The sequence below is a fragment of the Podarcis tiliguerta genome, assembly GCF_965153285.1.
Source record: "Podarcis tiliguerta genome assembly, chromosome: 8".
NCBI lineage: Eukaryota > Metazoa > Chordata > Lepidosauria > Squamata > Lacertidae > Podarcis > Podarcis tiliguerta.
This window is the reverse complement of record NC_139541.1, coordinates 7,550,184-7,569,119: the sequence shown is the minus strand read 5'-3', so window position 1 is coordinate 7,569,119 and position 18,936 is coordinate 7,550,184. Positions and strand designations below refer to the sequence as shown.

Here is an 18,936-nt window from a genome sequence, read left to right as displayed (position 1 = left end):
CGGCTCTAGAATGTGGGAAGCTATTTCTAGAGCTCCTGTCACTAATTGCTGATACTGCATGTCTACGGGAGATCGATGGACGTCCGGAGACGACGTGGAGTCAAGATGGACTTTGTCTCCCTGGCAGTATCCCAACAAGGGTTGAGTAAGGTTGGCACAGTGCAAACACACCGGTGCAGCCAAACTTGTGCTCATGCCAGTGTGTTCACACCACATCAACCTCACCTCCTTCCTCCTCTACCTGTTCCCTTTTGAGATGCAGATGAGGACATGTTTGTGGATGAACCCAGCTTCATGGCCGAAGATTCCCTGTGGTTACAGCAAAGACAATCCTAACTCAAGAAGGACAACAGGAAATGATTAATTGCATGAACATGAAATTGCCCTGCCCATTTTCTCCCCTATCTTTATAGGTATCGGTTCCAGCCTGTGACCTGGTGTGATGCAAGAAGTGGAAAGGAAGTCTTACCATCCCAAACCTGTGGTGGACATTGAACCTCCAAACTCTCTGGGGATGGATGCACCGGAAGCCACCGGTCCCACAGAGGGAGATGTTCGACCGTGGATCTTACAATTTTTCGATGGACCTGAAAATCCTATTCAGGAAACAACCAGTGGGAAGGAAATCCTCCTCCCAGGCCTTGGAAGAAACACATTCTGCTCAAGGGCCAAGTGACTGTTTCAGGACAAATAAAGTGACAGTTGCAGGTGAACCAGGAAACTGAGAAGTGGTATACAAAACTAAATATGCAGGAGGGTGTAAAGGTAAAGGGACCCCTGACCATTAGGTCCAGTCGTGGCCGACTCTGGGGTTGCGACGCTCATCTCGCTTTATTGGCTGAGGGAGCCGGCGTACAGCTTCTGGGTCATGTGGCCAGCATGACTAAGCCGCTTCTGGTGAACCAGAGCAGCGCAGGGAAAGGCCGTTTACCTTCCCGCCAGAGCGGCACCTATTTATCTACTTGCACTTTGACGTGCTTTCAACTGCTAGGTTGGCAGGAGCAGGGACCAAGCAACGGGAGCTCACCCCGTCGCGGGTATTCGAACCACCGACCTTCTGATCAGCAAGTCCTAGGCTCTGAGGTTGAACCCACAGCGCCACCCACATTCCGCAGGAGGTGTAGATAGTCTTTAAGAGAGGATGCTCTTCAAAGGCTGGGGGGGGGGTGTAACAAAAATTGGAACTATTGCAGACCCTTTTTCTGACCTGAGAAGTCAATTGTCTCTTATTTAATCAGCTGAATAAACCAAGTCTGACCCCCTTTCCTTGGGGGCCGGGAGTGAATCTGGAACATGTATCCCAGGGAAGAGCAGCATAGATTTAGGCAACAGGTTGTAGGCTCCATTGCTCTTCCCCCGGCGCAGCAGCACTCTCCCTTTCCCCCCTCTACACAGGAGCCTCCTCCCTGAACACCCTCCAAATCGGCCTTCCAATAGGCAGCCTTGGATTCAAGCGTTGGTTTCCAGCAGGGCCGTGAAGTGCTGAAGGGGGACAATTTGCAAAAGTTTGGCACCATTTTTGAGTGAATCAGATTTCTACTGAAATTGTCGCGGGTTAGGGATTTTTTTTCAAAAAAAGGTTTTTCTGCAGGTTAAGGCCTCGAGGGCTGATTTTTGACCTATGATAAAAACCTTTCTCTTTCCACAGCCAAACCTTTCAGAGACAATTTGCAACAGTTTGGCACCATTTTCGAGTGAATGGGATAACGTCAGAGAACTGGCCAAGACTGGTTGGAAGTAGCTCAGACTGGTTGCAACAGGTCTAGGCTGGTTTGAACCGGTCCATGCTGATTTGTGCTGGTCCAAACTGGTTTGAACTAGTCTGGGCCGTTTTGAACTGGTCTAGTCCTTTATTCCAACGTTTTGCAACATATATGCATGCTTAAAATATTGGGGCAACGGACAAAACTGTGATGGAAAGAGCATTTAGACCAGGGATGGGAGATCTCTAAGACTCCAATTTCTATCATATACCTGCCCTTGCAGGTTGGGGTGGATAGGAATTGGGAGTCTGCCAACATATGTAAAGAACAGGTTCCCCACCTCTGATTTAGATCTGCACCCTCATAAGCCAAACTGTCAATGTCAACAAGCTCTGAATGCATTACATGGGCAATGGGAAGCCATTCATCAAAAACTGGTGGAGTTTAGCAACAGACCTCATTATTCTGCAAAATGCAGAAATACTTTTTACTCTGCCCAATTTTGCCATGCAGAAGATGGCTGGGGGGTGAGGAAACTGGCTATCTGGCCATGAGGGCACTCGACTGATCTTGAGACGATACCCGTTGCTAAAATGCTAATCTGCAATTTAATTTCTAAAACTTTTTTTTAAAAAAACAACAACAAGAGCCAGATACTTTTAAAAGTTTTAGTAAAATTATTTATGTACACCAATGCATAATATTTACATTTATATAATACTGATGGGGCGGGGGGAGAGAACTGAACCGAACCATGGTACAACCAAAAGACACACTGAAATGGTGAAGAAAGAAGATTTTGAGAGGACGACGAATGAATTTTGGATTCACAGCTACACCCATGCTGCCAGTCAGCCTCAGAACAAACTCCCCTTTCCTGGACAAGTCGCTGCTACTTTGAATAACAAACCAGACAAGCTCATATGAGCTAGTTGGAACATGTTGCCCACCTTAGTGAGGGGTTGCTGAGAAAATTCCAACAGGGAAAATAAATGTGGAAAACATTGCATCAGAAAAAAAGAAACCCACCTTCATTTCCAGTTCCACGAATGATTGGCAGGTGCTGTTATGAATCTGGTACCTTTGCAAACAGGTTTTTTTTTCCGGCCAAAGGGAAAGTTGGAAGTTTTCCACACACACACAAATCCTCTATACAGTGGTACCTCGCAAGACGAATGCCTCGCAAGACGAAAAACTCGCAAGACGAAAGAGTTTTTCGTTTTCTGAGTTGCTTCGCAAGACGAATTTCCCTATGGGCTTGCTTTGCAAGACGAAACGTCTTGCGCCTTTTTTTTAAAACCGTCAATGCATTCCTATGGGAAACCGTCAATACACAGTGGTGCTTCGCAAGACGGAAAAATTCACAAGACGAAAAAACTCGCAGAACGAATTTTGTCTTGCGAGGCACCACTGTAGTTGCCTTCCCCAACTTGGTGCCCTCCATATTTGTTGGACTACAACTTGCATCAGCCAACTGTCAAGTTGGTTCGGCCAAATGCTGGAAGTCGGCTGCAGGAGACTTGCAAGACTCCTGGTACCACCAGATCTGGGCCACTGCTTTAACAGAAGAAATTATAACAAAATGCAGCTGAACCCTGCGCAATCCCAAAAGCAAAGGACAGCTTTTCTAAAACCTTCTATTGCATCATACATTAAAGGAACACAACTGACAGCTACCTCAGGGATTCCTTTGGATAATATGCTTATGAAGGACAATCATCTGGAATTATAATGCTGTTTTTGGAGTACTACCACTCCCTTCTCTCACCTCATATCATTCCATTCTCTTTCTTCTTGAGATCACTTTTTCTCTTTTTCCTTTATTATTGCTATTACTGCTTTTTGGATATTAGAAAATGAAAATATTTTTTTTTAAAAAAAGGATGATACAAGTTGCAGTCCAAAAAATGTGGCAGACGTGGTTGGGGAAGGTGGCTTTAAATGCATTATCCCAGAAGCACTGCCAGGGTGGAAAAACAGAAGGTTGAACAACTCATTTTGTCCCATTTTGCTTACTGATTTCTGTCCACCCAACTCAGAAAACAGCTACTGATGCAGAGGTTTCTTATGTACGTATGAAACTCTCTTTCCTGCAAGGGCTCCCCTGGTTTACTTCAAAAGTGACGGCAAATCTGTGTGAGTATTCCTCTTAAGTAAACAAAATACCCATGCCTAAGTTCTACACATGCTTAGTAGTTGAGCTACTGAGTGGGCAGTTGGTATTCTCAAGAATTCCTCAGCAACCTACTCCCCATGGACTTGTCCGTTGAAAGCAAAACTCCTATCCAGTATCTGCCTTGCCTTGTATTGTATTATGAAACACATACCGTATTTTTCACCCTATAGGACGCACCGTCCCATAAGGCGCACCTAGGGTTTTTTTGGGGGGGGGGGGAAATAAATGGAAAAAATTATTTCCCCCCCAGGCGTGGGGTTGGGGCGGGGGAAGCCCGAGCTTCCCCCAACCCCAGCCCCCAAACAGGCAGCTCTCTGCAAGCCGTGGGAGCCCAGCGCTGGGTCCCGCTGCTTGCTGAGAGGTCTGCGAAGCCTGGACGCGCTGAGCTCAGCGCGCGCAGGCTTCAGCATGCAGGCAACTCTCCACAAGCAGCGGGAGCCCAGCGCTGGGCTCCCGCTGCTTGCGGAGAGATGCGCGAAGCCTGCATTCGCCCCATAGGACGCACACACATTTCCTCTTCATTTTTGGAGGGGGAAAAGTGCGTCCTATAGGGCGAAAAATACGGTACTTAGAACCAAAACCAACCCAGAGATCTCAGCCACTTAACCTCCTTTAAAATAAGATATGCTGGCAGCATAACAAGGCATTTTTAAAAAAACCAAACCCACTTAAAACAGTTAAGGAAATAAAATTAATCTTTCGTAATAAAGGGGGTGAAATAACAGCATTTGATCTTCAACCTCAAGTTGCCACACTAACCTTAATCTAATCCATTTTTTCCTTATTGTTCAAAGTGACGGGTCTGGCAAAGGTTGCCGGGTCTTGTTAACCAGAGTGGTGAAAGCAGAGCATTCTGGGAACTGCTTATGCTAGCGGGGAGGGGTCAGCCACTGGAATTTAAGAACAGCCTCAAAGCCACACTTGTTTCGCCACAGTCTACTCTTTGCACATGTAAGTTGCCACAGAATTTCTGCAGAAAACGGCAAGACAACCGCTGTTGTGAGTTCTTCGTCACACCACTGCAAGCCAGTCCCTCTTAATGCCCTCCATGGGGAGGGAAATCGAGGAACAGTGGTTCCAAAACAAAGGTGCGTGTCAAATTCTTGAAGAATACGGGTGCCAATTTTCAGAGCAGAACAATACTGAAAGGGAAGATGCTACTATTTATTTCACTGAGGACCATTGGCTTCTGGATAGTTTGATGTTCCCACACAAAATTCCAGCTGACAAGCTGGTGGTAAAGATTCACCTCACCTGGAACTCTTGAAGAGCATCCAAGAACCGCTTTCCACTTCAGCATTGCTCTTGTAAGTAGAAGCCTCCATCTGCATTGCAGGAGGTTGGAATAGACAACCCTTTGGGCCAATTCTAATTCTATGAACCTCGCTCTGCACAGCCTCAGTGAATATAATCCTGCTGTGAGCAGAAGGCCCATCTTCTCTTGACATTTGGCTTGTGGGCATGTCCAGAGAAGGCCTTCTCCAATGGTTTCCTGGTGTGTGCTCTTAGTGTCCAAGTCAGATCATGAAGAAGAGGAGGAGTTTGGATTTGATATCCCGCCTTTCACTCCCTTTAAGGAGTCCCAAAGCGGCTAACATTCTCCTTTCCCTTCCTCCCCCACAACAAACACTCTGTGAGGTGAGTGGGGCTGAGAGACTTCAAAGAAGTGTGACTGGCCCAAGGTCACCCAGCAGCTGCATGTGGAGGAGCGGAGACGCGAACCCGGTTCCCCAGATTACAAGACTACCGCTCTTAACCACTACACCACACTGGCTCTCATGGTTTTGTACTTACGCCTTGCCCCAATTTATTAGCTGTGAGCAAGCATGCAGGATGGCCTGTTGATGCACCTTCCTCCCAGCCTGACCGCACAGCTGTCAGCAGTGGCGTAGCGTGGGTTGTCAGCACCCGGGGCAAGGCAAGTAATTTGCGCCCCCCCGCCGCACTGTCCCTCCCCCAGATAGTCCCTCACTCTCTCTCCGCACCGCACGCCTGGCACCCTCCCCTCCACAGTGGGCAGCGACCCGGCGGCTCGGATCGGATTCGCACAGCCAGCACTGCAGTGAGAGAGAGAGAGTGAGCCAGGTAGGGGCAGAGAGCTGCGAGTGTGAGCGCCCCCCCCCCCCGATGTTGCGCCCGGTGCGCCCGGCCCCCCTGCACCCCCCACGCTACGCCACTGGCTGTCAGTGTCGAAGACCGAAACCAAAAAACATAGGGCACCCACCTGAAAATTTACCAATCAGTTTAATACTTTCCACTGGGAATTGTTGGAAAGAACTAAGAAAAAGGCTGTTACACATTGAGACAGCATCCTTGATAGGCAACGGTTCCAGTCCCGACTTACACAAAATTATGGCAGAGGCAGAGGTGAGCAATGAGCTAAATAGCGGTAAAAGGACAAAAAAATGGAGCATAGCAACTGATGAGGCAATATGGCTCAGGAAACCAAGTGTAAACAACCCCAGAAGTAAGTGAGCAATGAAAAAGTATCCACGTGAAAAGTCAACAGCTCCTAAGAAGCCTCGAAGCGGCACTTTACAGGCTAAACGGCACAAGGGATTGTACCAAAATAATTCTATAAAACCGTCATCCGTCAAGTCGTAAAACGCAAACGTGTCGTAAGATAAAAAACTAGAAATATGTACAGATCTTTGTTAAATGAATTTGTTTAAAAAAAGGAAAGGAAGAAGACCAACCTATCCAGGCTAGAGGGCCGGTTTCTGTCCTTTGTCAGCTTCAGAAGTGGGGTGGGTGGGGAAGAGGGGCAGCATGAAACTCAAGAGACCCAGGAGCAGCAGGCTGCCTCTGCTAGAGGCTCTTTGGGTCGCCCTCCACAGCCAGCTCTTCTGCCATCAAAGCAGCTGCCTTGGAAGAAAAGTTGCAAAGGACAATCATGCTGTTCGTATCCTTCAGTGCTAAGTTCAAGTAATTTACTGAGCTGAATGCAAAGGGCAGAACTAGAACAAGGCTAAGTGATACAGGCTGTTAACTATTTGATACAGGCAGCTGGAGGGAGAGAAGACAGCATCTGGTTATTGAAAAGAAGACAATCATAATTTGCCCCGTCTAACAGTCATGTGTTAAAACGGTACATAAAAATTATATTATATATATGTATATATATATATATTCTGAGGAACTGAGCTTTTAAAAAAATATTACAGTACCAATGATTCTCGTTATCTACATCTATACAGCATTTCTCAAGCTGCATGAAAATTTAAATGAAATAATTGTGATTTATTAATTTACATAAAAATACTTTTTTACATTTTAAAGGAGAAATCTCAAATGGTTAAAAAAAAAGGAGGGGTGTTTTTGCTTTGTTAAGAATAGGAGGCTCCAGCTACTGAGAGTCATGGGAGTTTGTCTGTTCTTCAATAACTTGTTTCACAATTTCTGCAAGTTTTAGTCGGTCCACTTTGTCTGTGAATCCTCTGCCTAAAATAGAAGACATGACCTTGGTTAGTCCCAAACTGGTGAAATGGGGAAAAAGAAAGACATTATCAAATGCATTCATTGGCTTAGTTCAAATACGACATGAAACCATGGCTTGCCTCCTGGCAACAAACTAAAATGTGAAGCAATGATTTTTTGCTGGCTTACAAACTGTGGCTGGTTTTAACTATGGTTTGGCACTGTGTCTGGACTGAACAGCCCTGGTTGACCACGGTTTGCTTAGCCACCCCACTCCAGATACCAAGCTACAGAGGCACAAGGCAACAGCAGCTGCTAATCAGCTGTGATTTCTTTGCCTATATGAAGGGTGACTTGTGGTTTACTGAGCAAATGGTTAAAACGAACCACGGCTTAGAATTATGTGTGTATGCAACCATAGGCCAGACAAAGAATCAAGACAGAGGAGGTGCCTCTTGGTCCCAAGCAGAACTTGAAGGAGGGCCCCTTTTCAGCCTTTGCAACAGTTCCTGAAGTTAACAAAAGCTGGCAAGTGTTTTTTTGCAAACAGTTCAGTACAGCGATAACAGAGCCATCACTGAGCATGGACAGAAAGCGGCAGCTTCACATGACTCTTGTCATCACATCTGGATCCTGACTGACCTCCAAGGAGCGTCCCTCTTTATTTTCACAACTCCATGGGACAGATTATGTCGAGTGGAGGTGATATCAAGGCCGGGGAAACCAGGGAGGAGAAGAAGAAGAAGAGTTTGGATTTGATATCCTGCCTTTCACCCCCCTTCAGGAGTCTCAAAGCGGCTAACAATCTCCTTTCCCTTCCTCCCCCACAACAAGCACTCTGTGAGGTGAGTGGGGCTGAGAGACTTCAGAGAAGTGTGACTGGCCCAAGGTCACCCAGCAGCTGCATGTGGAGGAGCGGAGACGCGAACCCGGTTCCCCAGATTACGAGTCCACTGCTCTTAACCACTACAGCACACTGGGGAAGAAGGGGTGCTCAGCTGTGCTTAAGGCCTCTTGAGGCTGGGCTCCCCGCTCTTTTTTAATGCCAAGAAATATTTACCGTTCCAGCTGAAGGTCTGCAGCGTGTCTCGCAACAATTTACACTCCCTGTTGTATTTCCAGGCTTCCAGCATCACCTCGTTCAGCTTCTCGTCTTCGTTCTCACCTGTTTCAGAATGGGAAAAGCGTCACAGGAGGGTCCCTCACAGCCCTCGCCAAGGCTGCACAGACGGGAGGAGAAGGGCAACTGTACCCCCACCCCACAGCAGTGCAGAAGCATCAAATGTTCTGTGGTTCAGCCCCAAAATAAAAGTGCGGGGGGGGGGTCCTTCAATGGGCGGGGGGACCCACAAGGCCACAGATCTCACAACTCTGATGTCTGCAGAGGTCCCACAACTTTGCCCCATCTTAACTGAAATCACATAAGAGGCATTCAGGAGAGGGAATACTAATAATACTAATAATACTAATAATACTAATAATACTAATAATACTAATAATACTAATAATACTAATAATAAATTTTATTTATATCCCGCCCTCCCCAGCTGAAGCCGGGCTCAGGGCGGCTAACAACAATAAAACAGTACAAAAGTACAGCACAAACAACACTCTAAAATCATTCATTATAAAATTAATTAATTCAAGCCACTGGCAACCATTGGGCCAGAGCTCCACGCACGAAGATGGCCGAGGGAGGGAGTCAGGCTGTGCCCTGGCCAAAGGCCTGGTGGAACAGTTCTGTCTTGCAGGCCCTGCGGAAAGATGTCAAGTCCCGCAGGGCCCTGGTCTCTTGTGACAGAGCGTTCCACCAGATTGGAGCTGCGGCCGAGAAGGCCCTGGCTCTAGTTGAGGCCAGCCTAACTTCTCTGTGGCCTGGGACCTTCAAGATGTTTTTATTTGAAGACCGTAAGTTTCTCTGTGGGGCATACCAGGAGAGGCGGTCCCGTAGGTACGAGGGTCCTAGGCCATATAGGGCTTTAAAGGTTAAAACCAGCACCTTAAACCTGATCCTGTACTCCACCGGGAGCCAGTGCAGCTGGTATAGCACCGGGTGAATGTGATCTCACAGCGACGACCCCGTAAGGAGTCTCGCTGCAGCATTCTGCACCCGCTGGAGTTTCTGGGTCAGTCTCTGGAGTTACTGGGGAGTGCGCTGGCAGTTTGCAGTGGGGAGGGTCCTTGCCATCCAGAAAAGCCACAATCCCAAACCTGTTAAGTTCCAAGTCTATTTTTGAGTAAGTGCCTGTCAAGGGAAAGTTCTCCTATTTGCTCCTTCATAAACGTAATCCAGTGAAGCTACCTGAGAGGTACAATTAATCCAACAAAGCCAAGAGAGTTTAGATTTGCTCCATCTTGGTTATCCTTCTGCCAGCAGGGCTAAGACCTTCTTATTCAGACAGGCCTTTGGAAACCAAGATGATGCGGACCACTGGGCCAATGTGAGGACAAACTGGACTTTAATGGTTGGTTTTTAAATGGGTTAAGATGTACTTCAATCATTGTTTTGTACTAGTTTGTTTGTTTTTTTACTTTATATTTTATAATGTTGTGAACCGCCTGAGTCCCAGCTTGGGAGCAGGCAGGGTGTAAATATGTAATTAAATAATAATAATAATAATAATAATAATTGCTGTAGTTAACTTAACCAGGCTGAGCTGCACTTGCCCATTTCTAAAGATACAGTGGTGCCTCGCAAGACGAAAAGAATCCGTTCCGCGAGTCTCTTCGTCTTGCGGTTTTTTTCGTTTTGCGAAGCAAGCCCATTAGCGGATTAGCGCTATTAGCGCTATTAGCGGTTTAGCGGCTATTAAAGGCTTAAGGGATTAGCGGATTAGCTGCTAAAAGGCTATTAGCGGCTATTAAAGGCTTAAGGGATTAGCGGATTAGTTGCTAAAAGGCTATTAGCGGCTTACATCAGCTGATAAGCGGCTTAGATCAGCTGTTCAGCGGCTTAGCGAACAGCTGTTAAGCGGCTTAGGGGCTTGGGGAAAAGGCTGGGAGGGGGGGGGAAAAACCCCAGGAATCGCAAGACATTTTCGTCTTGCGAAGCAAGCCCATAGCAAATTCGTTTTGCGAAGCACCTCCAAAACGGAAAACCCTTTCGTCTAGCGGGTTTTCCGTCTTGCGAGGCATTTGTCTTGCGGGGCACCACTGTATAGCAGAAACACACTAGGAACTTGCCCGTTTCTGGAGCTGACTTTTCTTTTCTGTATGGATTTTTTACAGCTCTTTTTTGATTCCCCGGTTTGTTTTCTGCTCTTTCCCACCCCTTTGCCGTGCTTGCCCACCTCCCCAGCTGCTCAACATGGAGTGAAAAAGCAGTGGGGATGGGACATAAGTTACCGCTATTCCTTTCATCACCAGTTTTACTGTGGGAGTAAGTGAAAGGAAGAAGTGGGAGAAGGGCCCGTTTGTATTTAACCAGCTTACAACCTGCAGTTAAAAATACTAAATCAGCAACAAAACAACAGTTAAAATCAGATCAGAACCAGTAATGTAGAGAAGACACCTAAGATGTGCATTTTGGTGCCTAAGGTGCCTAAATGCCAAGAGTGAAGGAGCTTGGCCTGACATCCCCATGGCAAATTCCAAAGAATGAGGGCCTCGACTCAGAAAGGCACCAGCCTAGCATCAAGATTTTATAAGGATGTGCAGGCAGGAGGGCAAGAACCATAAAGAAAGGTGCCCTTGATTTTCCTGGATAACCTGGAAGCACCAGGCCGTGTGGCTATTCGCAGAAGGACTTTTCACTCACTGCACCTGTCATGCAATGCTCCTAGGACAAGGCCTGCCTGGTCCTGTTGGTGGCAGCCTTCCAACACGTGGCTAAGAGCTGCTGTGACAGAAGAGCAAGTGAGGAAATGATTTGACAGGAGGGGAATGGAATGGAGCCTTGTGGGGACTGAGGCTGGCAGATAAGTCTGTCTGTTGGGGAAATGACAGTGAGGGGGGAGAGAGTGGCTGTGAAGGACACACACACACAGAGAAATGAGATGAGGGATCTTAAGTTATGCTAGATCAGAAAACTAGAACTACAACGTTAGCGCAAGATATAAAGGCTGCTTGTGCTGACTGTTACGCTCCTGAATTAAATATATGTTTAACTTTCCGTGTTCTGCTCTGGGTGGATTCCAAGGCAAGCATATCTCACCGCATGTAAAAGTGGTATTTTATTATCATTATTCATTGAATTTCTATACCATCCGGAGGTCTTGCTACATTAACTTGCTTTAATGGCTTTCTAAAAAAAAACATTTTGTTAGCCGCTTTTTTGTTTTTGAAGACAGAAAAGTGGGACGTAAAATATGCATTATTTTTCAGTTCCACTCCCAGAGCAGAATGTTGGGAAAGTCTAAAAACCAGTATTAATTGCATGTCAGTGGTGGCGAAATGGTAAGTGGCCAGTAGAGGGAGACAGAAGGATAGTTCGGGCTACAGGGCCAGTCTAGGCCTTTGACAAGGTCACTGGGCCAGACACAGCTGTCCTTACAACAGATACACATGTCAAACAGAGAGAAAATTTTAATGTGTGAACACTCAGTAATGAGAGTTCCATTTCTAGATAAAGAAAATACAATCAACAGGGGGTGGAAGTTTTCAGTTGTGATGCCCCACTTATGAAATGCTGTTTTGAAGGAAGCCCACCTGGTAACTTCAGTGTTATCCCTCACACAGACATTTTAAATTTTCCTGTTTTTGTTAGCTTGTTCCAGTACATGATCTGCCGCACTGTTACTCTGGCTGTGTTGTGAGATATTATAAACGTAGGTCCCGCAATCCGCCCATTTGTTATCCGCATATTCGCTTATCCGAACACAAAGAATGATGCCCAAATCTTGTGACACACATGGCCGATTCAGACATTCAAACAGCCACAGTTTGCCCACTTCTGTACTTGTTTGTCGTTTGCTGATCAAAGGCACCTATTTTGGTGCAGCAACCACAGAGAGAGGGAGCAGGGAGCGAGATCAAACAAATCAGAGAGCAGAAGAGATAAGACAAATCTGTTTTTCCTTTGTCTTTCTTGCTGGTTGGCTGCAGCCATTTTAGGAAGAAACCATGGTGAGAAAGGGGGTGGGAGAGATCATAGATTAGAAATGTTCCCATAGGAAACAATGGAATCCTCCAGAAAAACAATCTCTCAAAGGACTTGTTGATGGCATTTTACCACTGTACTGTGGAGAGTGTATTAACTTATAGTCTCTGTGTGTGGTTTGGGAGCTGCATGGTCAGGGAAAAAACCAATGCTGTCCAGGGTAAAGACTGAGGAGAGAATAATTGGGTGCACTCTTCCCACCTTGGATCAAATCTATGCTTCCAGGTGCCATAAGAAAGCTGCAGAGATAGTGCAGGATAGTGCGCACCCCGGAAATGATCTCTTTCAGCTTCTGCCTTCTGGAAGAAGGTACAGGGTTATAAAGACTAGCACTAGCTGCCTGAGAAACGGTTTCTACCCAAATGCGATTTTGGTTTTAAACGCAGTGTAAGGAGTCTCTACGGGAGTATATTGTATTTAAAAATGGGGTATCAGAGTTTTTAGGGGGCTAACCAGGTCAGGATAGCTGGAATAGCAGGCTTGTTGGGTTTTGAATGTCTTATGTAGATTTTTCAATTTCGTTGTTCTGTATGGGACAATGACAATAAAGATTATCGTATCGTATCATAATGGAAATCATAGACTCATTAGGCAAACGCTCGCCTAACCAATGATTTCCAGGGAATGTTTTCGGTAAGCGGGACCTGTGTGTACCGTTATGCTTCCATGCTACTGTAAACCAGTGTGACGTGCAAACTGTGGCTGTTGGGAAAAGGGTTCAAAAGCACAGGTGACCTGCGGCCCTCCCACCATCTCCCTCTCCCACAAACACAGCTTGTCTTAAAATCTGCGACCTTTACCAGCCTGTGGCAGGATGCACTGGGCAATCACGTCACGGAGCTTTTCCAGGGCGACATTGGAGTCTTCGCTGCTGTTCTCAGGATCGTGGATATACACGCTGTCCTTCGGTTTCGTTCTGTAATGAGACAGGGGAGAAATGTGAGTGCCCCAAGCATCAGGGTCTCCCAAGGCCTCCCAGGTGGGAGTTCTGGGTTCTTGTTTTGCCTAAGAGAGACGTTCGCCGCCCATGAAGAAGCTTGTGCCGGAAGTAAGGGAGCGACCAAGATGGAGATTCCTTGCCTTTTGAGCTTCTTCCCTCCTTCTACACTTATTCCATCTTCTGGGATTCCCCACCACTCCAGCTCCCTGCCAAGCACATATTTAGTGGCTGTGAAGAAATTCTCGCAACAGCACCATGCATCCATTACTGCAGATTATGATGAAAACGTTGAAGGAAAACCAATTTTCCTTCCTTTTTTTAAAAAAAGCTCTCCTCTCTTTGCTGTTCTTCCGTTTCACTGTCTTGCTGGACAATGGGGCTGGAAGAAGACCCTCAGAGCAACTCTTCCTCCTTCCAGTAGGGAGCCACACTCAAGAGTAAGACACCATCCCAACCCCCAATGCCCATGACTTCCCTAGCCCCAGTTGTCAGCTTTTGGGCAGGTCCCTGTGATAGGAATTTTGAGGTCTTAGATATATGGTAATGTTCATAAGCATACCAACCAAGCACGTACATAGATCAGCACAGGAAGACCGACCTGGAACCATTTTGATTTCTAAACTGAGCAAATGTTATCTCTGCAAGGCCAAAGTGGGAAACCTCCCATTGTCTCTTTCCTCACAGATCCTGTCTTAAGGGCACATTTAAGATATGAATAGGGTGTGAGCCTGTGACCTGGCCCAGGAACTAAATATTTATCATTACAAAAGACTAGCCAGGCTCCCCAGGAAATCCAATCAAGTAACCTGCCAGACAGGAGATAAACAACGACAGGAGAAAAACAACATTCAAATTTCTGTTTTAGACCGCCTTTTCTGTGATGTAGGTATGATGTATCTGAGGGGTGGTCTTAGGTTACACCCCTTCTGTGATGTATGTATGATGTTTCTGGGGGATGGTCTTGATCTACAGGGTGGCAATTTCAAAAGTCTTTATAAGGCCTTGTGTGCCATTGTTCTGGGTCCCTCCTCTCTCCTGCGGGTGAGGGGAGCACCCTGTTGCAACAGATCAATAAAGATCAAGCTTACTAGCTGCTTTGCTTCTCAATATTCTCGGGTTGGCCTCTGTTATTTTCTCCTACCAACAGGGAACCTATGTAAGGACTATATGGGCTCTTGGATACCCCATAAGGGAAAAGGGCAGATTTTTGTTTACAACATCCCCAACTCCTCTGCTATAGTAGTGGGGGACTTGTGGCTGGGGCCAATGTGGCCAGGAGCCCAAAAACATTTGAAGAGCTGCAGGCTCCCCATCCCTGCTCTGGAGGAAGCGGAATACCTCAAAGACCGGTGCCTGCTGTGTGTTTCAAACAGGCCACACAGGCCAGCTCCTTCCCAAGGACAAGTTTCTTGCTTTAGCAGGTTTTTTATTGGAGGGTGAGGGTTTGGAGCCCGTGGCCATCCAGGTACAGTGGTGCCTCGCAAGACGAAATTAATTCGTTCCACGAGTTTTTTCGTAGAGCGAGTTTTTTCGTCTTGCGAAGCACCACGGCGGGGAGGGGTGGGGAGAAGCAGGGCACCTGCCGCAGCCGGTCCTTGGATTCACCCGCGCCTTGTGGACACCGCGCGACGCGGCTGCTGGAGGGCGGCGGGGCTCAGGAGCGCGACTCCGGCTGCAACGCTGGCTGCTGGCGGCGCGCGCAAGGGCGGTGGGCAGCGGCGCAAGGCAGCCGGAAGGTCGGGCGGAAGGTGGGAGGGAGCTGGAGGAGCCGTCAGCAGGAAGGTGGGAGGGAGCCGGAGGAGCGGGGAAGCGAGCGTGCGTGCGTGCAGTGACCGTCGCCATGACAGGAGAGGCAGGGCCGTTTCGTGTAGCGAAGCAAGCCCTTAGGAAAATCCGTCTTGCGAAGCACCTCCAAAAACGAAAAACCCTTTCGTCTAGCGGGTTTTTCGTCTTCCGAGGCATTCGTCTTGCGGGGTACCACTGTATTGGGCTGCAGTTCCCACTCATGCCTGACCGCTGTCCATGCTGGCTGGGTCTGATGGCAGCTGGAGTTCAACCATGTCCAGAACGCCACCAGTTCCCATCCCCACTCTGCAAGGCTTCTCTCACTATTCTTCCTTAATAAGCATTTGACTCTTTTCAGCTCTCCCTTCCCCTGTCCTTGAACTGCCCCCTCCTGTAGCCTTTGCTTTGGGATATTTACCCCAGCAGCTTCCTCTTGCGCAGGATAGGGTTGTTGACAGAATGGAGGGGCTTGAGGCTGACTTTCAGATCCTGGATCCTCATGTTGGCCAGCTGCTCTGCATGTGCCTGCTGAATCCCAGCAACCATTGCCTGGTACAATCAGGGCAGGGCAGGGGGCAAGAGAGAAGAGGGAGGCAAAGAAGTCACAAGTCAGGTTATGAATTAACGCATAGAAGTGATAACAGAAACCAACCGCAAGAGGAGTGTTAAGCCTGAGTCAGCACCTGCTTCCTGAAGGCCACAGAGAGATGCGAGCCACCCCAAGGGATAAAAAGGTAAAGGTACCCCTGCCCGTACGGGCCAGTCTTGACAGACTCTAGGGTTGTGCGCCCATCTCACTCAAGAGGCCGGGGGCCAGCGCTGTCCGGAGACACTTCTGGGTCACGTGGCCAGCGTGACGAAGCTGCTCTGGCGAGCCAGAGCCACACACGGAAACGCCGTTTACCTTCCCGCCGGTAAGCGGTCCCTATTTATCTACTTGCCCCCGGGGGTGCTTTCAAACTGCTAGGTTGGCAGGTGCTGGGACCAAGCAACGGGAGCGCACCCCGCCACGGGGATTCGAACCGCCGACCTTTCGATCGGCAAGCCCTAGACGCTGAGGCTTTTACCCACAGCACCACCCGCGTCCCCCCCAAGGGATACAGACCCCAAAATAAGGTTGGCTCAGAATGATCACTCAGCAGCCTAGTACAGTCATACCTCAGGTTACAGACACTTCAGGTTGCGTTTTTTGGGGGTTACGGACATGCCGAAACCTGGAAGTACCAGAACAGGCTACTTCCGGGTTTTGGAGGTTGTGCATGCACAGAAGCGCTAAATTGCGCTTTGCGCATGAGCAGAAGGCTGAATCGGAACCCGCATGTGCGCAGACGCGCCACTGGGGGTTGTGAATGCTGTGGGTTGCGAACGTGCATCCCGCACGCATCACATTCACAACCCGAGTGTCCACTGTATTTAGATTACTTCTTGACAAGAGGGAGCGATTTACAAAAGCCTCTAACAAGAAACCTCTTGGCATGAACTTGCCATGCAAGGTTTCCATCAACAGCAGAGACAGACAGCGCTTGGGTGAACAATTTCAGATCTCCTGGAAGTGGGCTCCGTAACAGCATGGTCAGCTGTCAAACAACATCATTTTGGAAGCTTCAAGGGAATCTGACAACCTGCCTTTGAACAGGGATGTGTTATTAGAACCAAACTGCCATCGGTGCTCCAGTGTCTGCCCTGGCTCTGACATCCAAAGCCCATTGGGCGGGGGAGCAGCAGGCACAAGAGGATTGCCTCCTCTCCTAAAATCGAACTCGGCTTTTAAGACATCCCCTCTTGAGAGTCCTGTGCTTAGTCAGGACTTTAAGGGTGTTCAAAGAAGTGACCTTAGTGCAGTGTCAGGGAACTGCCATCGGAGCGGGAGGTGGAGAGGAGGCTCCAGGATGATGGTGGAGAGGGTCCCAGTAGGGGGAGAGGTAGCCCATCCGCTGGGGAAGGAAATCAGCGTAACACCAGTGGAGAAGGGGGGCAGATGGGGGAATCGGAGAGGTGGCTCCAGGACTCCTCGCCGGAGACCAGCGGAGAGGGCACGAGTACTCCGTTGCCCACACCCACTTTGCGCAGAAAACTTCCGCGCAGGCAAAGCGGGAGGAGACTGGGCGTCAAACAGCTTTTATGCTGGAAGAGGTTTAAGAAACGCCCACTGACGGATTCTGCCAGCGACTGAGGCAGCCACGAAACTTGAGGCTGTCCAGACAGCAAGGGTTCAACCAGGCAACCTAGCCAGGAGTAACAGCAACTTACGCACGAGCAACCCCTAGAACCATTACATGCAGGCTTCCTCAACCTCGGCCCTCCAGATGTTTTGAGACTACAATTCCCATCATCCCTGACCACTTGCAACCTGCCCAGGACCACACATGGGTCGCCTAGGATTATGAATCTTTGCTCTGCAACTTGACATAGCACCAGGAGGGACACCTCTTGGTCCAGGTCTCTCCAACAGCAACAGCAAATGGCGCAAGCTGACAAACACTCCAGTGTTCATGAGGACAAGTTACGTCATGTATGAAAAACCCACCTGTAAACCAGGGGGATCCAGAACACTTTTACGTCATCTGGTGGGGTTTTATATCCTTTGCTTCAGATTTAGAAGCTCAACCTTCACTGTCCATGCCAGCTCAGGAAATGTGGATGTTTTGAATTATATGGATGTGTCGCCATTTCTTTCTCTTACTATTTACTGCTTGCTTGCTTTGTGTGTGGTATGATGCAATAGCCTGCTACCACACTTTTGGGTTGTTAGTAATGTTAATAAAGGCAAAAATATTTATTTAATAAAAAAGAAAGAGAAGTACCGTATTTTTCGCTCTATAAGACTCACTTTTCCCCTCCTAAAAAGTAAGGGGAAATGTGTGTGCGTCTTATGGAGCGAATGCAGGCTGCTATCACAGAAGCCAGAACAGCAAGAGGGATTGCTGCTTTCACTGCGCAGCGATCCCTCTTGCTGTTCTGGCTTCTGAGATTCAGAATATATTTTTTTCTTGTTTTCCTCCTCCAAAAACTAGGTGCGTCTTGTGGTCTGGTGCGTCTTATAGAGCGAAAAATACGGTATTTATCCTTGCTCACAAGACGCTTGGGAGAATATAGCCACTGCAAATACTAGCCTATATAAGTAGATGGGCCTGGGATAATTTTCTGCTGACCAATGTTCCTTGATCCTTAAAAACAATCTAGTTAGGAAAGCCAAAAATAGTACCAACCTTGTCCATCATTAACTGGGCAGAGGGCAAAATGTTATCAAGAGCCTCCGTGGAGTTCAGCCAAGGATGGTCCAGGACACCTTCTATTGTCAACCTTTCCTCTGGCTTCACCTTCAGCAGCCTAGGAGTTTAAGGAGTTATAAACATCAATCACAAACCCACCCGTTTCCTTAAAAGATGCACTCCTATCCTGTTCCATTTTTCCAAGCGCCTTTAGACTTCATAAAACCCTGACCAGCTCAACGTCAGCTCTTCTCCGATTACCATCTTCATCCTTCTTCACAGAGTGAGCTCAAGTTGTCAATTCGGGAGACAAACACCTACAGAGAGGTGACATCCATTGCGTCCTGGTGCCCTGTGTGTTAAATGGCATTGGCCTCTAACTTCTATCAGCCCCAGCCAGCACGGCCAATAGTCAGGGACGGGAGCTGTAGTCCAACGAAACCTGGAAAGCACCAGGCAGGGGCGTGTGGGTTTTCTCATTAAGAAGGTACAGTGGTGCCCCGCAAGACGAATGCCTCGCAAGATGAAAAACCCGCTAGACGAAAGCGTTTTCCGTTTTGGAGGTGCTTCGCAAAACGAATTTGCTATGGGCTTGCTTCGCAAGA

The 18,936-nt window shown here is 47.9% G+C and overlaps 1 protein-coding gene and 1 long non-coding RNA gene across 3 annotated transcripts in view; both read right to left on the bottom strand.

Moving 5' to 3' along the window:
* Nucleotides 1-2,357: 2,357 nt before the first annotated feature.
* On the bottom strand, nt 2,358-4,024 carry LOC310684035. The gene is made up of 2 exons (XR_014514672.1): nt 3,112-4,024; nt 2,358-2,850 (listed from the first exon to the last, which is right to left on the bottom strand). It is a non-coding gene; the product is annotated as an uncharacterized lncRNA (long non-coding RNA).
* Nucleotides 4,025-6,104: 2,080 nt separating this feature from the next.
* The window catches only part of MAPKAPK5 (MAPK activated protein kinase 5), a 32,309-nt gene continuing 19,477 nt past the window's right edge, over nt 6,105-18,936 (bottom strand). Inside the window, exons 10-14 of one of the 2 annotated variants that reach the window (XM_083454069.1) lie at nt 18,329-18,449; nt 15,538-15,668; nt 13,189-13,310; nt 8,357-8,461; nt 6,105-7,320 (exon numbers count right to left, since the gene is read on the bottom strand). In XM_083454069.1, coding sequence (XP_083310195.1) covers nt 7,226-7,320; nt 8,357-8,461; nt 13,189-13,310; nt 15,538-15,668; nt 18,329-18,449 — 574 coding nt within the window. In that variant the 3' untranslated portion in view covers nt 6,105-7,225. The remainder of the gene's footprint in view (nt 7,321-8,356; nt 8,462-13,188; nt 13,311-15,537; nt 15,669-18,328; nt 18,450-18,936) is intronic. The other variant, XM_083454070.1, reaches the window with a different exon arrangement.